Source organism: Gordionus sp. m RMFG-2023, chromosome 2 (assembly GCF_954871325.1).
Source record: "Gordionus sp. m RMFG-2023 chromosome 2, tfGorSpeb1-WG-v2, whole genome shotgun sequence".
Taxonomy (NCBI): domain Eukaryota; kingdom Metazoa; phylum Nematomorpha; class Gordioida; order Chordodea; family Parachordodidae; genus Gordionus; species Gordionus sp. m RMFG-2023.
In genome coordinates, this window is record NC_088776.1 from 16,782,750 (window position 1) to 16,803,227 (window position 20,478).

General features: G+C 26.5%; 1 protein-coding gene across 1 annotated transcript in view; it reads left to right on the plus strand.

Annotated features, from left to right (window-relative positions):
• LOC135924127 (midasin-like) overlaps positions 1-20,478 on the plus strand; it is a 91,071-nt gene that overhangs the window by 10,165 nt on the left and 60,428 nt on the right. Inside the window, exons 3-15 of the mRNA XM_065459175.1 lie at positions 3,324-3,484; positions 4,210-4,324; positions 4,575-4,732; positions 9,310-9,499; positions 9,633-10,515; positions 10,863-11,074; positions 15,200-15,514; positions 15,616-15,715; positions 15,975-16,216; positions 17,136-17,458; positions 18,980-19,161; positions 19,616-19,920; positions 20,054-20,291. Coding sequence (XP_065315247.1) covers positions 4,244-4,324; positions 4,575-4,732; positions 9,310-9,499; positions 9,633-10,515; positions 10,863-11,074; positions 15,200-15,514; positions 15,616-15,715; positions 15,975-16,216; positions 17,136-17,458; positions 18,980-19,161; positions 19,616-19,920; positions 20,054-20,291 — 3,229 coding nt within the window. The 5' untranslated portion in view covers positions 3,324-3,484; positions 4,210-4,243. The remainder of the gene's footprint in view (positions 1-3,323; positions 3,485-4,209; positions 4,325-4,574; positions 4,733-9,309; positions 9,500-9,632; positions 10,516-10,862; positions 11,075-15,199; positions 15,515-15,615; positions 15,716-15,974; positions 16,217-17,135; positions 17,459-18,979; positions 19,162-19,615; positions 19,921-20,053; positions 20,292-20,478) is intronic.

Below are 20,478 nucleotides of genomic sequence, written 5' to 3' on the forward strand. Positions count from 1 at the left end.
CAAATTGATACTATAAAAAATTTATGTAAATAATATTTTGAGAATATACTATGTATTTATAAAAAAAATAAAAATGATATTTTAATTAATAAAAAATATAACATATATTATATATTATATAATAATGTATTTAATCCTTTGCGTATTTATTCCATGGCAGGAAAACTATAATTTTATTATGTAATAGATACTATGATGAGTGTTAGCTAGTGTTAACTTTCACCAAACATTATATTAATCATAACTATATATAATCATTATAACCATATCTAATTGACGAATATAATGATTCATGTTGTATAAATTTTTTTTAAAAATACGGCCCGGCCCGGGTATTTTAAAAAAAAAATTTCAGGCCCGGCCCGGGTTTTTTTAAAAAATTTTTCAGGCCCGGCCCGGGTATATTTTTAAAATTTAAAATACGGCCCGGGCCTGGTCGGACTTAGGGCCGGGCCTGCAGGTCTCTGATATAATGACTAAAAATTCATTTTAATTACGTTTTGAATATAAATATTTTATGACTAAGAACATATTATAATAATATAGCAATTTTATGATTTGAATTTATAAAGAGAGGTCTAATTTCTCTGAGATTTGACTAATTCATATAGAATCAAATTTTTATATAGAATAATCTCCTTATAAATATTTAATATTGCGAATCCATTTAAACGGCTTTCACCGGTGCCATTTCTTAAATAGGGTTTTAACCTTTTCACTGCTAATCGGTAAGATGGCTATAATAAAAAGCAATATTTTGATATTAGGCAGGGAATCTAAAGTGCAATTACACATGGAAAGGGCCTGAAGAACATATTTTGGTCTCAAAGTATATCTATTCTTTCAAAATTTTTATATCAAAATTTGACATCACAAAGTAACTTATCATACGATCCTGAGAATTCAACAGAATAAAACTCTGAAATTTTCTTAATATCCTCTCGCGTTTCAAGTGTATTCAGACTCAACCGGCAAAAGAAAACAAAAGCTGTTTAAAATAAAATTGTGACTAATATATCTTTCCTTTAATTGAAATAAAAATGTATCAATAAGGGTAGTAAAAATATTTATTTTATAAAAATCCTCAATCGTAGATGCATCAATTAAGCGATTGGACTATCTAGAAACTACTCTAGGTTTATAATTTTTAATCCCAAACATATTAGCGATCACCTTTACTTTCTCATTATATTTACCAAATTAAATGATTTTTTTTTATTTAAAAATGAAAAAAAATTAATTAAAATTTTTAAAACTATCTAATTAGTTTAACATTATAAATTTTATTAAATTTATAAATATCTAATTTAATTATGCGAGAAAAAATTTACAATATATTTTTATTGTTATTTAATATTTTACATATAATTTTTAATATATATTTTTAAACCATGTTATCATTTAAAATTAAAAATTCTTATTTGATTTTTTAAATATACTTCATTTTCATATCGTATATAATTTTAATTATAAATTGAAACCATTTTTTTAAATAAAATTATTCGAAATAAGAAAAAAATTAAAAAAAAAAATTTTTTTTTCGGAGGTTATGGGGGGAAGCTCTTGTCTACGCCACTGTACCTTAACTTGTACAGCTTGTGGAGTGTTAATTTTTTTTTATTTCTTGTTTTATATAAAATCGCGAATTTGATATCTTACTTACGCCTCATTTATAGTAAACTCATTTTGTTCAAGCGGTTAAATATTTAATGCTGCGTTATTTACGAAATCAAGCCAATAGTATAATTTATAAATATGGAGCGAAACAATGAAAATGTTATGATAAAATTTCAAAAACATGTTGCTACGTATATTTCAAAAGTCAATATCGCTGTGAAGAATCATCGAGATTTTTATAGCGTTAAATACCGCACCTCTTGAACAAATCGTTTTTACTATAAATAAGGTCTTATAATGACAATAACTATAAAATTTAAAGTGTATAAGTAATAAAAATTATTTATATTTTGAGGGATCTTTAACATCTCTTTTATATATCTATGTGTGGTTGCTTATATAGATTAAATGGTAAAATCATCATGGTTATTTTAAGATAAAATGCATTAATCTCTATAACTTTTGTCAGATTAATTTTTCAGATATGCTAATTTTAATTTTAATAAAGTTTTTTTTATCACAGTTACATTAGAAACTTTTCTTTCTATATATTATATATCAAAATGGCATAAAACATGTGTATTTTAAATAATTTTTAGATATAATGAATAAAAATGAAAAAAATACTCAGAAATTACATTCTGTAATATGAATTACTTAAAGAAATTCATTAAAGAGCAAAGTTAGGGATAATTTTAGTATAATAATTGACAATCATAATTAAAATTTTAATTTATTCATAAAAAAGGTTAGAACATGCTACATATTCACAGAAAGGAGGTTCAAATTTATCAAAACATAAATTCAAATCTAATCCCATAATAATATTATCTTCTTTTTATTCAAATAAAAATCATAAGGCATTACATACAAATGAAAAAAAAGGAGGTTATCAATAGATATGTGACATTTGATTATTAATAGATGTGTGAAATTCATTTCAATGTGTAGCTGGTAAAGGCTATAACAATGTGGCACAATTTTTTTATTGAAGTTGGTTCAAAGATGGGTTTGATTGATGTTGAAAAACATTTTGTCAAGTCCTATGACAATATAAAGGCTTTTAAAAAATGTTTTTCAAAATTTTGAATAAAAATAAGATTTTATTATAGGATTTGATTTGCGTTTATATCTAGATAAATGGACCCTACATTTTGTGAATATGTAAGTATGTCCTGGCATTTATGATTGACATTTATTATAATTGTCCCAAACTTTCCTCTAATGAATTATTTTCAATTAATTTATATTTCTGAGAATGTAATTTCCTAAATATTTATTGATTTTATTAATTCTACAAATTGTTTTATGTCATAGTTTCGCGCCTGCCATAATTTAACCATTAATTTTAGGTCCAGCATCTATGAGCATTTGAATTCTTTTATTTTTAAAATTAAATTCTTTTTTATCAATTTCTTTAAGAAAAGTATCACCTTAAGGTAGTGAGTTGCTAGCCATAATGATGAGTATTTTTTAGAATAAAAATATAATCACCTTTTAATATAATATTTATTAATATTTATAACATAATAAATTTAAATAATGGTTGAAAAAGTATGAGAAAAATGTTTTTTTGCATGGGCCATAGGCAGCCCACTCACATGATTTAAATAATCAAATCCTCTAAATAATTAATTGAATTTATCTTTTATAAGTTATAAATATATTTTTTTAATTATTAATTATTTACAAAATTGGTTAATTAGTCGATCTTGAATGGTTATTGGCTTGTTTTGGATGGATTGGAATATTGCTCCCCAGAATTCTTGGTTTTACTTACTTCCATATTAGAAACTAATCAAATTTACATACCACCACTTAAAAAACACGTTTCATTTAACCCCAACTTTAGATTGTTGATCACAGTGTAAGTTTTACTATATCAATTTTATGAATTTTTATTATTGGTTTTATATAATATTACTTTTGTATAAATTAGAACCTCTCTGCACTGAGAATTTGTTTTGGCCTGAAATTTTATAATTTAAAAAAAAATATCTGACCGAATTTATTAAGATCTGTGTTTGATCCCAGTTATTATATTTAAAAAATAATGTCTCATTGAGTGCAAGAAAAATTTTGAATCTCTGACCTCACTCGAAGGAAAAATTTAAAATAAAAGTTTACCCTTTAAGAACCTGGGTAGAATATGACTCAGACGGTCCCAGGCCCAACAAAAATTTCAGGAAAAATTCAAAATTAAAGAAATAATATGTTAAGCTATAAAAATTATTATTTTTTGACAGTCCAATCAAATTTTTTAGCAAATAACCCACTTTTGACTTGTTTGCATTGTTTTTTATGGTCCGGCTGAGGAATCTATAAAAAAATATTTCAAGGATAGAGTCAAAAATAATTTAACGGACTGGGGTAAAATATCACAGGCCAAGCTGGAAATTTCGTTTAAGAATCTTAATAAGTCAGGGGCACACAGATCTAGTATTAATGTTTTGAATATTTATTATATTTATAAATTTCATATATTTTATTTGGGTTTATTTTAAAATTGACGTAATGTGGGAGATGTATGGATGCAATTTAACCATGAAAAATAAAATTAATAAATTAACGATAAATTATATTTATTCCTAGAAATGTTTCTCCTTTTGCCAACACTTCCTTGAATATGTTAAACCACCCTGTCAACATAAAGAGATTTTTCAATGCCATTGAATTACCTGCATATTCTAAAACGGACATCATAGAAGTATTTTGAATGATATTTTTATAGGGTACCCTCTTTAATGATATATATTTTTCAAACATATGAAACTCCTACTATACTATACTAAGTATTTAATTAGATGAAGTTAATAAAATATAAAATTTATTTTTCTTCATATTTTAAACAATTAGAACTTGTGAATTAATTCTGTTTTATTACTCATATATATTTAATTTACATTATATTTAAAATGATAATTTTAATTTATTTATTTTAACCGAAAACTAAACAGATATGCAAGGGTAAATATTCCAATTTAGATGACATCATGATAGAATGCCTAGTCGATATTTACCAGATAGTGGTGAGCCATAATAACAGATATAACGTGGAAGATTTTGATTCATTAACCATTAAATCAAACAATTTTAATTCACACTTTGATCTAAGGTAAATATATTTGTGCTGTTTTAACATATTTCATCAATTAATTATCTATATCTACTCTTACTTATAAATATGTCGATCAAAAACATAATTTCCTTGGGGCCCCTTAGGATGGTAGCTGAAGTCTTGAAGATGAGCTGCACCCGCTGACAAAGTCACATGTTTCTATTTATGTTACATGTAACTAAAACTATGTTCAAATTTTAGCATTATAGCTTAATATTTTTGAGATATCAAGGGCCAAATTATGAAAATGTTCTATTTTTAAACTTATCAATTGTTATTCAATTTAGGATTTACTAAAAACTTTCTAATATTAAATAATGATTTAAATATAAATTTTTTATTATGTTAATGTAGCATGCCATTTAACCCACATTTTAAAACTTCTAATCTTGTAAGAAAATAGTGTCTCTGATTTTTATAAAATTTTAAATAAGTGCCGCTAGAGCCAATCTATAACTAATACATTTTAAATAATATTAGAACATTTAATTACATATATGCTATCTATTGAATTAAAAATTAATCTTTGTTTTTGGGTGTTTTAATCTATTTTCAAATATAAATTATTTAAAAAAAATCAAATGTATGTACTTTATTTTGATATTAGAATATTTATTTATAATTCTGTAGTGTTTAGCAAATCTTTAATTGAATGACAATCGATGAGCATAAAGGTAGACCACCATTTTTCATACGTTTACCCTTAATATCTCAAATTATCTGAGAACTATGATTCTAACACTGCTTTAGTTTGCAAGCAAATTTCCTCAAATTTCTCATGAGGTCTGAAAAATCATGATTGATTTGACATCGAATGATCCCATAATGATATAATATTGAACAATTTAACATTTTAAGGTGATAATTTCTACTAGGGTAGGCTTAATTAGTTCAAATTGATTTATATCGATAATTTTTACACAAATATTATAATTTTAATCAATTCTCTTTGAATTTTAATAAATTATTGGTTTTTTTTTAAATAAAACATTTTACTATATTTTGAATATAGTTTTCAGAGTTGTTAAAAGATACTTTTTAAATGGATCTAGATACAGATACATAGTCTCAAAAGTTATCTAGATACAGATACAGATACAGCGTCTAAAAAGTTATCAAGATACAGATACAATTTTTAAATGTATCTGTATACAGATACATTTTTTATTATGCTCTTATAGGTTTGCATAAACCTAAATTAATATTATATTGGGAAAATTCATGAAATGAGCTAAAAAATTTATTGACGCGATATTACATTTATCAGAATATAACTAAAATAATGATTTTAATATAATATATGATAATATATGATTAAATAATTATAAATAATTATTAGATTTCAGTAATAAAACATTTTCAAAATTTTGATCATTTAGGCATCCTCGTTTATCTGTAAAGACATTTTTAGCAACACTAAATAGTCTTTCCACAGGGGCGCTTGAAGGAATTGTAGTGTTATATTTAATAAATAACAATTTTATATCAGGGTATTCTTTAAAAATGCTAAAATCTCTACATTCATTTTTGAAAAAATTATTTAAAATTTGTTGATTATCAAAATTTAAATCATTATTAGAAATTATATCTGCTGTAGGGTACTGAAAAAAATCTGAAATTAAATTATCTGTTTTTTTGGCAGGTTATTTGCTTGCAGTCAGTTGATGACTTTGATAATTCACCAGCTAATCTTTGTATTAATTGTTTTCTTTTATTAAGATTTTCTTCCATTTGCAACCATGTCCAATCAAGTTTAAAAAAAGGGTGGAGCATGGTTGCTATAATATTATCATCTTCAAATAAGGTCACAATAAACCTAGAATTATTAAATATTTTTAATTTATTATATTAATTTACCTATCCTCAATCCCTTTAAAAAGCATCTAAGAGTGGTAAACAGAATCTCAGGTTCATTTCTTTAAAATTCTTTAATTTGATAATAAGTTGTGAAATAGTTGCACAGTAATAAGCTGTGTACATATACTTATCTCCCTGCAAAATATCAAGGGAATTAGCTATTGGCTTCATTAGCTAATTTAAAATAATGCTATATATATAAATATTATTTATAACTTACTAAACAATATTCATGAATAAAATCACAATCATTAGGTAAAAACCTAGGTAGTTTTATTCCATCACATATCTTGTCTACTTTGTCAGATTTATCTTTTATAATTTCTGACATTAATTGTAAGGCATTATAGGTGGAGTTCCATCTAGTTATATTAGGACATATAAAATAACGACCAATATATTCCTTAATAATCTCAGATGAAATAAGAGACTTATTTTGCCTATTCCATATATTTTGGCATTTAAGTAGTGTTGTGCTATATATCTAATGAAGAAAATATTACTTATTTAATTAAAATTAGTTTTACCCTCTGATATTGTTTACACTGCATGGCTCTATTGGCATCCACAGTGGCTATAAGATTCAATGTGTGACTGGCACAACATTGGTGATGAGGTAAACTAAATGATTCTGATAATTCAGAATACTGTGCAGTATTATAAAGATTTGATATAGATATTGGCACAACTGCTTCATCTTCCAGATCATCAATTGATTTGTATTATTTTCAATTGGCTTGAAAACTCTTTAATAAATTAAGTAATCAATCATATATTATGTTTATATTTATTTATAATAAAATAAACCTAAAACATTTTTTAAAATTTTTGGCATTATCTGTAATGGTCTTTGAAATTTTATTTTGAATGCAATAATCCTTAGCCATATCTTGTAAATTTTTTGCTATTTTATCATATGTATGACTACCAGTCATTCTTTTACAAGCCAACGCTACATTTTTTCTTTCCAAACTTATTGGATTTATATAATGAGTGGTTACTCTTATATATGAACTAGAAATTAAAATTTATTAAAATTGCTGAATTAATTATTCTTAATTAATTATTATACAAATTGAAATGTTAACTATACCGGCGATAGGCACTCCAACAATCTGCTGTTGTGCATATTAATGATGGTTCTATAAGACTTTTAATTATTTCTTTCTTTTCATTTTCCCATCTTTGGGAAATTCTACCAACAACTGTCTGTCGGCAAATTATATTTTTGTGTGGAGCCAAAGTGTTGATCATTTTTTTAAAAGAAGGATTTTCAACAATTGAAAATGGCTGCATGCCATCTATAATAAAAGCAATAATTAAATCATCTAAAGTGCCTTGAGTTAAAGTCAAAGGTCTTTTAGCAAAAATATTGATGGAGGATGAGCCTTGTCCAGTATTTTCTTTGGTAGTTTTATTTTCCTTCCCCTTTTTTATTTTTGTTAACAAGGTTGGATGTTTTCTCTTAAAATTTAAATTAGAATTTTAAATATATAATATCTATACCCTTATGTGCTTCAAGATATTGCACGTTGAAGTCATACTGACGGATATTTTTGTATTTTTAGGTAGACACGGCAAACATTTTGCCATCAGAGAATTGTTTTCTTTGTTTTGAGATATTATTTTAAAATATTCTCTATAAATTGGCCATGGTAAAGCAATAGAACTTGTTGTTGCTTCCTCTTCTTTATCGATATAGATCTAAATAAATATATAAACTTAAAAATTTAGTTATAAAATAAAATTTACCATTTCCATATTGTAATATTAAAATTTGTATGGTTTATTGATAAACTCGGACATAATATTTAAATTAATGAATATTTATAATATTTTTTATATATAAGTTTTAATATTTTATGTATATATAATTCTTTATTATAATATTAATAAATATTAATATATAATATATATATATATATATATTTATTTATTTCATAAGCTCATATGAAATAAAATAAATTTTACAGTCAAATATTTTTATTTATAATAAAAAAAGGGGTATATAAAATGTATCTGAAAAAGTATCTAAAAACAGATACAGATACCTCGAAAATAATATCTAGATACAGATACAGATATCTTTCTAAAAAATCTATCTAGATACAAATACAGATACTACAACAACTCTGCTAATTTTTATTATTATAAATGATTTTTTTAACATTAATCATGAAATTATTTTTTTGATAAAAGAGACTCTTATTAAAATCACCTTAATATTGTTAAATGAGAGTTATAAAAAATCCATATGAACATTTCTGTATATATTTATTCTGTATTTTATTTGATACTAAAGATTTAGAAATTTTATTATAATAATCAAACATTGGCAAATATTCGATTAATGATAACATTATGATAAAACAATTTTTTTTACTCAATTCAGTATTGTACAAATTTAATAATGGTTTATTCATAAATTTCACAGGGAAACTGATATAATCTTGTAAAGTAAATGCATGTTTAACTTTACCTCAGGAGTTTTACTCCAGAGCATATTTTCTAAAATTATTTTTATTTTTTAAAAATATTATAGAATTATGAATTTTGCCAATCCTCTCTACATAAACATTTTAAAGTGACTATTTTTAATGAGCTCTTTTAAGACGATCACTCATAGTTACTTTATAAATATTTTTCTTTTTATATTAAAGGTTTTACTTTTACTTAGCTATTCGATTTATAAAAAATTTAAAAAAAAATTCTATCAGAAATTTTTTCAAATTCTGTCGTCGTATTAGCCACATTATCTTCAAAATCGAAACATCTTCACAAGACAAAAGCAGCCTCTATATCTTTTTTCACGCCTATGATTGTTTTGTGGCACATATGCAGGATTTAGATAAAAAAACCGAATATTCGAATCTTATAGGAGCTAGATTGAATATTGATGCCAAAAAGGTTTTAAAACAATTGAATTTCTTTAAAAAAATAATTTGCAGAAATGTTGGGAATGATGATATTTTCTTATTTTTAGCTAGAAATAAAAACGTAATATACATGTATATAATATTAAATTTTATACGTAAAACAGATCGAGCATTATCTGACCGTTTACAAACCTCTACTTATTATCGAGCCAGATACCATCAGGTGCGACATTGGAGCATCGGTAATACCGAGAAATAATTTTGGATATTCTAAAACTGTATATTATAATCATAATACTTCCAAAAGGCAAAAAGTTGCTTCATTCCCCCAAAAAAATTTTGAAAAAAATGCTGACGCAGAAATTGGGTTTATTAATAATATAGCCAAGCCCAAAGACCTTATTGAACCAAGTCAGAGCTTACAAAAAAATTTAAAGTACAATTTTTATCTCACCAAACAAGCTTGCAATACCTTGAGATGTGCTATTGAAGCAATCGCGCTTAACGAACCTCTCTTACTTGTGGGAGAAACTGGGGGTGGTAAAACAAGCCTGATTCAATATTTAGCAGATACGATCTACCCACAAGAATATTCAGAAAAAGAATCGAATGGCACCAAAGGATTGGACATTTATGATTATTCAAATAAGGCTAAGTTGGTTGTCATAAATTTAAGCAATCAAACCGAGATTGAGGACTTATATGGGTGCTACAGGCCCAGAACTTTAGGAGGTCATGGAATTCAAAACTCCAAGGTCATCAAAAGTAACGAAGATAACACACCAGATACCAAGGACCTAGAGATGTCCAGTAGGTTATATTACGAAGATCTGTTACTCAATCGAGAATCCATAAGACGTTTCGAAGTATTGTTTGTTTCAACCTTTTCTATCACCAAGAATAAGGCGTTTTTCGGTAATTTTAAAAGACTTTTGGTTAGCAGTAATCATAATGAACCTAAATGGCGAGAGGCTTACCATATGATGACATTCAGCTGCGATAAAGCGGAACAGAAGCTGAAAAGGGATTGTGAACGATTGGAAAAAGGTTTGTGATATTTTGTTAGTGATATTTTGTTAGTGATATTTTGTTAGTGATATTTTGTTAGTGATATTTTGTTAGTGATATTTTGTTAGTGATATTTTGTTAGTGAAATTTTATTAAAATATCATAGATATTTGGTTGTAGATAAAAAAAAATGCAAAGTTCATTATAAAAAAACTGCATGCAGTAGAGTTAATTTAATTATCATTTTAAAATTATATTATCAGAATTTATGTATATTGAAAATATTTTTTTGTAAAATATTAATCATTTATCAGAAAAATAAAATAAAATATGCATTAGTATAAAAAAATTTTAAAAGATTTTTTTTAAAATTTAAATTTTAAAAGAATTGAAAGATGAAGCCAAAATGAAAAGCGATAATGATGATAATGTTGAATCAAGTGTAGAAAATGATCTTACCGATAATAAATTAAAATGTTTAAGAAGGTTAGCTATCGAATGGAGACGGTTCCTTTCGAGATTGCACAGACTCAAGAATTATATTGATAATATGAAAAAGAATAAGGGATCGAATCCCACCATCTTCTCATTTATTGAAGTATATATATTAATTAATGAATTTACTCGATAAGTAGGGGTGGTTGAAATTTTTTATTAAAAAATTTACAGTGCTCAAGTTAAACTAGAGGTTATGGGACTATATTAAAAAAAGTTCGGGTCTAGTAAAAACAAATGGTTTATTTTAGATAAAATTAAAAAAGTTAAAGTTTGCATTTTTTAATTGTAAATTCTAAATTTGTTAATTTTAAGATTAAAAAAATGACCTCAGATTTTCATAAATTTTTTTTGTATTAATATCAGACACCCGCGAAGGTCTTATTTTGTTGGTTTGCCATTTTCAAGCTCGTCACTAATTAAAAAATTTTTTGCTCAGATTTTTAAAACTTTTTCATTTTAAATAATAAATTTTATCTTGTAAATTTTTTCAAGGAAATTAAAAATAAAGTTCCTGTTCCTATATCGTTAACGCCTCATTTTTAGTAAACGCGATTTGCTCAATTATATTATTCGATTCGTAATTTACAAAAGCCAGCCAATAATAGGTGTAATTTATAATTGCGGAGCGAAATGATGAAATTATGACAGCCATTTACATATCAAAAAGTATTATAGTTGTGGCGAATGATTTGTTAGCGATTAATTTCGCGTCCCTAGCTAATCGCGCTTACTATATAAATGTAGCGTAAAAGTATTAATCGCTAAAAAATAAAATTTTAATAAAAAAATTAATTAAAACCACTACATGCCAAATTATATTTATATTAATAATATTGTAAAAATATATTTTATAAAAGGGATTAAATATAAAAATAATTAAGGAAATTTTAGAATAGAATAAATGATATTAGTATTTATCGCATAAAAAATATCCAAAGTTGGGTATTGATAAATAAGTTTGGTTAATTGTTTTATAAGCAAGGTTTATAAAATTTGACTCACCTAAAAATACAATATTTCATCTGATTGTTTATAATTATATTTATTTACCTTGACTTGGAAGGTCCAGATTTACCTTTGGAACCACCTATTTCAAAATTTGAGCTTAGTTGTTTAAGATGATATTTGGTGTTAAAAATATCTAAAAGTATAATAATTTATGATTATAATTAAATTTAATTATAACTTAGTTTACAAGTCGCTGAATGCTTTATGGTGATAATTAAACCACAATTAAAATCATTAATTTGGCTCTGTCACCACTTTTTTAGCACTTATAATATATTTCAATTTTACCTAATTTATTTAAAATATATTTATAGCCTTCATAGATGTTTTCTAAAAATAAAATATTATATGTAGATTAAATATTATATACTTTAATTTATAAACTTCCAAGCTTGAAAATACTTGAAATTTTGTGCAACAATTGTAATCTTCATAATTAACTAAACAGACATAATTTACAACAGATATTTGCATATCCCGTGTCTATTTTATAGTTGGTGTTTATTAAGATGATTACAGTTGCCGCCTAAAAATTTAGCATTTTGCGAACTTAGTAGAAATTGTAATATGTAGAATTTTATTTATATATAGTATTTATTTTCAGAAAATCCACCAAAAGACTAAATATGCTATAGAGGCTACTTTATATTTTACATTAACCAGATGAAAGTGTAATATATTATCTCCAATGGCTCCTTAAGTTTAATGACCTTTTTTTACCATCATATTTGTAACTATATTCTCAGCTCTTTCCATTGCCAAAGCCATATTTAAAACTTGTTGAAAGCTCACCCTTTCTCCCATGTCATTTATTCCATCTTGAAATCTGGTGCATCTTTCTCCAATGTAGTTATATTAATTTCAGCCACCATAGAATCTCACAATCTCCCATCAAGGTCAGATTCTAACTTACACTTATGGCATTATTCAAGCCGACCTGCAAACTCAACAACTGCTTCGCCTTCCCCTCCTTCTATTCGAAGAAACTTAATCCTAGAACTAAACAACGTTGAAGTGGGTTTAAATACTGCCTTACTAATTTCAACTATCTCATATAATTAAGTTCCTTCAAGATTCTTGGATATATAAATGACCTCATCTCTGCCAAATTACTAATCCCCATTTTTCTTGGTTTCTTTATTTATTAATATCCCTCTTACTCTAACACATCATCTATATATACAATATAATCTTGAAAATTGTTTTGTTTATCAAAATTATCAAATTTTACTTGAGTTATCGTTTATTCAAAATTGTTTTTTTACCTGATTTATTCATTTCACTCTTATTAATTAAAATGCTTGATTTATCACTTTTACCAATTACAGGTTTTTCTTCTTTATTCGTAATAGAGAATTACTCTTCTCCAATATACTAAATATCGTATCGTAATATACACTGGGGAGACATCCCACAATTAAATGGGCACTCCACCGCCCTATAGAGAGTGTTATTGAAATTTATTAACAACTATTTTTATAATGAAAAATTAATGTGCATTGAAAATATTTGGGAGCCTGGGAATGGTTATAAATTTCCAGTGTCATTAAATATGAGAAATTTAACATTCCAATTATCATGGCTAAAAAATATAATGGTTATCATACTCAGCCATAAAGCAAGGGGCTGTAAGATGGGCGTAATTATCTCGCCAAGATATGCTGGGAAAGGGTTGCAAAAGCCTAAAACATTGGTAAGTACCGGGTTTACAAGCTGGATGCCTTAGAAAATGTTAATTTTCATCAACAAAACAAATATGTAAATTCATGTGAAATATTCGACAATTTAAAAGCAATATCAAATAGTAAAAATATCAATATCCAAAGTTTTAGACGAACAAAAATTGAAACAAGTTAAATAATGATAATTACTGACGCTATTATTTGGCTAGGAAGGCAGGATCTAGCACTAAGGGCATATAATCTTCTGGCCCCTTAACAGCAACTGTTCCAACAACAATGAAAGAAATTTTAAAGAGTTGTTAAAACTCTTATGTGATAATGTATAAACATATAGATATCTTTTTAGTAACTCTCCCAAAAATCCGACTTATCTAAGTCCTTCAATACAAAATGAGATAATTTCAATATGCATTAAATTCATTTTAGGTGAAATTTCAAGAAAGGTGAACAGCACCTTTTTTTTAGTGTTGTATCTGATGAGACTTCTGAGGCCAATATAGAACAACTATATTTAGCCATTAGATTTATTGATCTGGAGTCAGGAGATTTTAAAATGAAGGCACTGTTTGTTCAATTTATTTTATTGCATGATACTAAATCGGAGACGATAACGAAAGAAATTATATCATCAAATTTAAACTCTATGAGAGGCCAAGGATATGATGAAGCTCCCTCGATGAGTGGTCATGTTAAAGGTGTGCAGTCAAAGATAAAGCTTTACAGCACAGCCATCTATGTTCTCTATATAAAATATCTACATTTTGAAATTTATTTTAATAATAAATAAAGGAATGTTATTTATGCTTAAGTATTTTTATATAATAAGTGAAATCTATAATGAAATATTCTCTAAAATTTTGTTATATGCAAATATATGAAATAATTTTAACATAGCCTAAGATATGTATTGAGTGTTCATAAAAAATGGAGCCCCCCCCCCCCTACAAAAAAAAATGAATTTTTTTTAAAATTATCCCCTCCCCCCTCTTTTTATGAAAAAATCCTGGCTACGCCACTGGATCCATTAGATGATTTTCCAGCTTAGTTAATTGATATAGTTTAAATTTATGTGCTAGCCAGAGTTTTGTTAAAAAAAAATTTTTTTTAAACCCAAACGGTGATTGTAATTTATTTTTTATGTTCGGTCTAGTTCGGATCTTAAAAATCATACATTTTTACCCTTGACATTTTATGTTATTTCCATGGTATTCATTTAATATTTTTTTTGAGGATTAATGTATTGATTTAGATAAAATGTCGACGATCATGATTTACCGTGACGATATGTTATGAAAAAATATAATGTTGTTAAATAGCTCAATTTTTAAAAAACGAACCCCAATATTTTGGCCAAAAGATATTTCGCAAGTGCGGAGATTTTGTTCATAGATGGCAGAAATATTTGGATAACACTAGAGGCATGCGTAATATTATTTTGGTTTAATTTTTAATTTTAAATTGGTTAAATCGAGCCTAGCAACACAAAAAAAATAATATTTATTTTTATATTAAAATCAATTATTTTTTAAAAAAAGGGAATTCTTTTGCGAGCTTTCAAACGAGGTCATTGGGTTTTGCTAGACGAAATTAATTTGGCATCTGATGAAACCCTCCATTCTTTATTTAGTATTTTGGAAGAGAACAAAATTTTTACCATAGATAATAATAATACAAATTGTTCCGAACAATTGAACCTAAATCAATCACAGGCAGATTATGATGCAAACGTTGACCAGTTTTCCGTGAACGCTCACCCAAATTTTAGGCTGTTCGCTTGTATGAACCCTCCTAGCAAGATTGAGAGTCAGAAGCGGTCTTTAGATCCTAGACTCAGGAATAGGTTCACAGAAGTATGTTCACTATATTTCTCATTAGAGCATTTATTGATCCTCTAATATTATATCTTACTCTTGATTATTTATTTTTTTAAAAAAACTATAAATTTTTCAAGGTTTACATAGCGGATTTAGAAGATAGAGCTGACCTCAGACTTATCATTGACTCCTATTTGTCTAGAGGAGCAACTGGAAACGCAAAGAAGCAAAATAATCGTAATATTTTAACCAACAATTTAATATATATAAAAATCCATATAAATTATTTTCTTATATTTCGGTCTTACGTGTTGAAATTTTTTTTATAAATCGGCCGAGCTTTTTTATAATATAAAAGTAAAGCTGTTAATTTTTTTTTCTAATTCCGAAGATATTTAATTCGGATTTTATTGAATAATAATAAATTGCAATAATTGTATACAATATCTATCCCTTTTCTGATTTTCACTCCACCCGTACTTTATTCTATGCAAAGTCTTGACCAAACGCATGATCGAAAACATGATCGATTTTTACCTGGCCATTCGAAAATCGGTAACCGATAAATCACTTTTCAAAATTAATCACAAATTAATCAATATTGCCTCACAATCCTTGCCTCCGGCGTATACCCTGAGATCATTGTGCCGGACCATCCAATTGGTATCCCAGTGTTGGCAAAATAAAAATCTCTACATGACTCCTTACAACAAATCTTTAAATGATATAGTCTACGAGGTATATTAATTTTTTTTATTTAAACTTATTTTTATTCGACTAACAGGGTTAATAATATTTTCGTCATTCCTTGTCATATAGATATAAAAAACATGATTTTTACTGGTACTTTGGAATTTGGGTTAAAGTTTTGTATACAAATTAAGGTACAAGAAGTGTTAAAATTTAGCATCACATAGCCTCTCATATTTTTGTAGTTATCAGAGTCAAAGTATAAAAAACAACTATTTTTACGCTTATTGTCATTCAAGTAAAGATTTACTAAAACCACAGAATTACATAGTTATAAATATTTTTAAAATCATCTAAGCTCAGAATTTTTAATTTTTTTTTGTAAAAATATAAAATTTTGCATAAATACATGTTGTAAATTCGTTACTATTATAAAAATATCATAAATACATTTTAAATAATATTAGAACAAACAATTAGTTACGTATGCTGGTTGAATAAAAAACTTATCTTTTAACTGTTTTCATCGATTTTCCCCATGAAGAACTTGGCATTCCAATGTTTTTAATACAAAACAAATATAGATTGTCTTGTAATATTTGCTTAAAATTTTATAAAATAGAAAAATTCATAATTTTTTACAAGATTTTAAACCTTAGAATGAGGTCAAATGGACTGCCACATAAAAATACCTTTAAACAAATTGAATTATTATACACTTTATTTTGATATTAGAATCATTATTTATAATTCTCTAGTTTTTAGTAAATTTTTAATTGAAAGACAATCGATAAGCGTAAAATTAGACCTTTTTCATACTTTGGCCCTTGATATTTCCAAAAAGAAGAATTATGACGCGAAAATTTAAACACTGCTTAAGTTACGCTAGTTTATATACAAAATGACACCCATCGATTTTACACGGAATGGCCTATAATCCTTGTTTTCTTGTAAAATTATTTTATAGGCATTTATGACGGTATTCTCCTCCGAATTAGATAAAGAATACCTTCCTAACCTAAAATCGCTATTCAAAACTACCCTATTTAATGGCTACGATTTCGAGAAACTTTACAAGAGAATGGAAAAAAATTCCTTCTCTTTGTCAAATACACCTTTTATCGACCATACAAAAAATCAACCAAGCACAGCTAAAATCGATGGATATCTATCGATAGCCAATTATTATTTGCTGAAAGGGGACGCGGAAAATGTTTTCGACAAAAAATTTATTTTTACGCCCTCGGTACAATGTTATTTGAGTTCGATAGTCAGAGCTCTGCATTATAGGTTTCATTTTTAGAATATTATTAAAATGTAGAGGATTTTCTGATAACCAACAATTCCTAAAAAACAAAATTTATTTTTTAATTTTTATATTCGTAAAATTTGATACAATATATCAAGATTATTATTACCTTATTAAAATTTGACTTTTAAATTTAATAACATTTACAATTTACATATATTATTCGTTATTCTCATATCATATCATACACTGGGGAGACATCCAACAATTAAGTGGGCACTCCACCACCCTATAGAGGGCGTCTCCAGTGCAGGGAATTTGCATTCACTGTTTGGCAGTTAATTTACCCTACTGTCAGGGCCCCTTTAATTTAAGAGGGCTTACGGTACCTCTCGCGGATAAGCAAGGGTCTACTAAATGGATAGTAATTTGCCCTACTGTCAGGGCCCGTTTAATTTAAAAGAGCTTACGGTATCTCTTGTGGATAAAGCTGGTATCCACTAAATTGATAAAGATATATCTTAATTGTAGGGTAAGAATTAGAAATTTATATTTAGTAATAAAAAAAAGGTGTTATTAAAGATATGTATATAAGAAAGTAATAAGTAATAATGATATAGGTAATAGAAGTGTAGACTAAAAGGAAAAAATTGGTAATTTGAAATTTTTTTTTAGATTAAATTAAGAAAAATTAAGATTTAGTAATTGTTAGGTAAAAGAAAAAGAAAGCAGACGATTTGATAATTGTTAGGAAAAAGGAACAAGCAGACAATTTAGTCTATGGTTAATAAATAACATGATGACTGTAATGTTATTAAGATTAAGGCTAATTAGTTGTAAGATAGTGAAAAAATAAGACTAAAAAAATGGGAAATAAGAAGGTATAAATTATTATATTATAAAAATAATAAAAATTAAATTAAAGGAATTGATAAGGTTTTGAAAATAGTGGTTAATAGGTAATAGAGATAGGAAGAAAAGAATGAGATAATAAAATTTAGTGATATATGAATTTATTAAGAGGAAAAAAAAGAAAGAGTTATTTATAGGGATTGGAGATTAGAAATAGGTTAAGATAAGGATATTTAAATACTTGAATAGACTTGGTTTTCTTCTTAATTTGGTTTATGAAAAGATAATATATATATAAAAATTTGTGATATAAGTTCTGACAAAAATTGTGAGTATGATTCAAAATTAATATATAAGTTGAGTATCTTGTAGAGAAAAAAATTTCATTAATGTGCAAGTGGTAATACGAGATGAAGATTGATAAGAGAATCTATAAATAAAAAAAAATTAAATGAAATAAAAAATTAGCCTGAATCTTGAGAAATGAAGAGATATTGAATCTTAGATTATGTTTTTTATTCACTTCATTTATTTCACTCATATTCTGGATGTTGAGGAATATTATTTAAATCGATTCAACATCAGCCATTTTCCTAGGCAGACGAAAAAATCGAATTTCATAATTTTCACTTCAGAGATTTTTTTCATTCGTTATTCTCATTCTCGCATATTAAAAATTTCATATCTCTTACACTAATTTTTTTTGACAGACGTTTCCCCATCTTATTACAAGGACCTACATCTGTTGGGAAGACCAGTTTGATTACATGGTTGGCTAAATATTTGGGTATAATCTGCGTTAGGATAAACAATCACGACAGCACAGAGATCGCCGATTACGTTGGCAGATACAGATATGATCCCCAGATGGATTCATTTTACTTTCAAGAAGGTTTATTATTTTGACAAAATAAAATGAATTAGATATTCAGGATATTTGATTTTGTTTTTGTAGTGAAATGGGTGGGTGTGCCTTGAGTTCGATGAAATAGAATAGAATTAAATAGGTTGGTAGTGATTTTATTATAGTAAATCTCAGTTTTGCGGTAATCATAACATCTCGTAACGATAATATTTTTATAACGAATTAAATAATTATTATTAGCGAATAAAAAATACCAAATTGGTGAATAATGTAACATTAACTTGTATATATTAAAAAAAATCAATCATCCAATTAACCAAATAAACAATACAAAATAACCATTTAAATATTATTTGAAAATAATATAACAACAGTTTTCATTTTACACGATTTGGATTCATAGGGTTTAGCTTCATTTTTAAACGTTTAAAATAAACAATTTTAAAATTTTTTGTTTTATCCCCAAATTTTTTTAAAAAAGGTCCCCTCACTACAGCCATGAAAAAGGGCCATTGGGTCATTTTAGATGAACTAAACTTAGCTCCGAGCGAAGTTTTAGAAGCCCTCAATCGGGTTTTGGATGATAACAGGGAACTTATAAACCCCGCGTTCTCCGAAAATCAAAATTGTAACGAAGAAACCATAAAAGCCCATGAAAGATTCACGATTTTTGCCACTCAAAATCCCGCTTCGGCGATCTACAGCGGAAGAAAACAACTTTCCAGAGCTTTTAGAAATCGCTTCTTGCAGGTCAACTTTTCCCTACTGCCTTATGAAGAAATCAAAGTTTGTAGCACACGCATCAGATTATACTATTTAGTATTTATACACATTTTTTGAATCAGCATTTACTTTTCCATTTATCTTCCTTTTCAAGCAAGAAGGATACATGCATTTTTAATGTTAAAAAAATATTAAGGTCATTTTGCGTGAATCATGGCATCTGTCGACCAAAACATGTGATAAAATGGTCGCCATCATGATGGATCTCCAATGCAAACGCTCAAAAAATTCTGTGTTTTTCGGTAAAGAAGGGTTTATAACTATAAGGGATCTATTTAAATGGGCTAATCGATACGATACTTTGGTGGGCGGCGATGATGAGATAACTAATTTGTTAAGACGTGAATGGAACCTCAATTTATTAGCTTTGACCGGTATTTTTTTTAAAGTTTTTATGTTTGAAGGCTAAAATATCTTAATATTTTAATCAATTATACTCTTTAATATTTAAAATTACAAGTTGTCTCATATTCTAGTGAAAGTGAGAAAAAAAATTCATAAAGTATATTTTATGATTTCTAATGTTTAAATGAGTTTAAATTATTTAAAAAAAAAATTTGG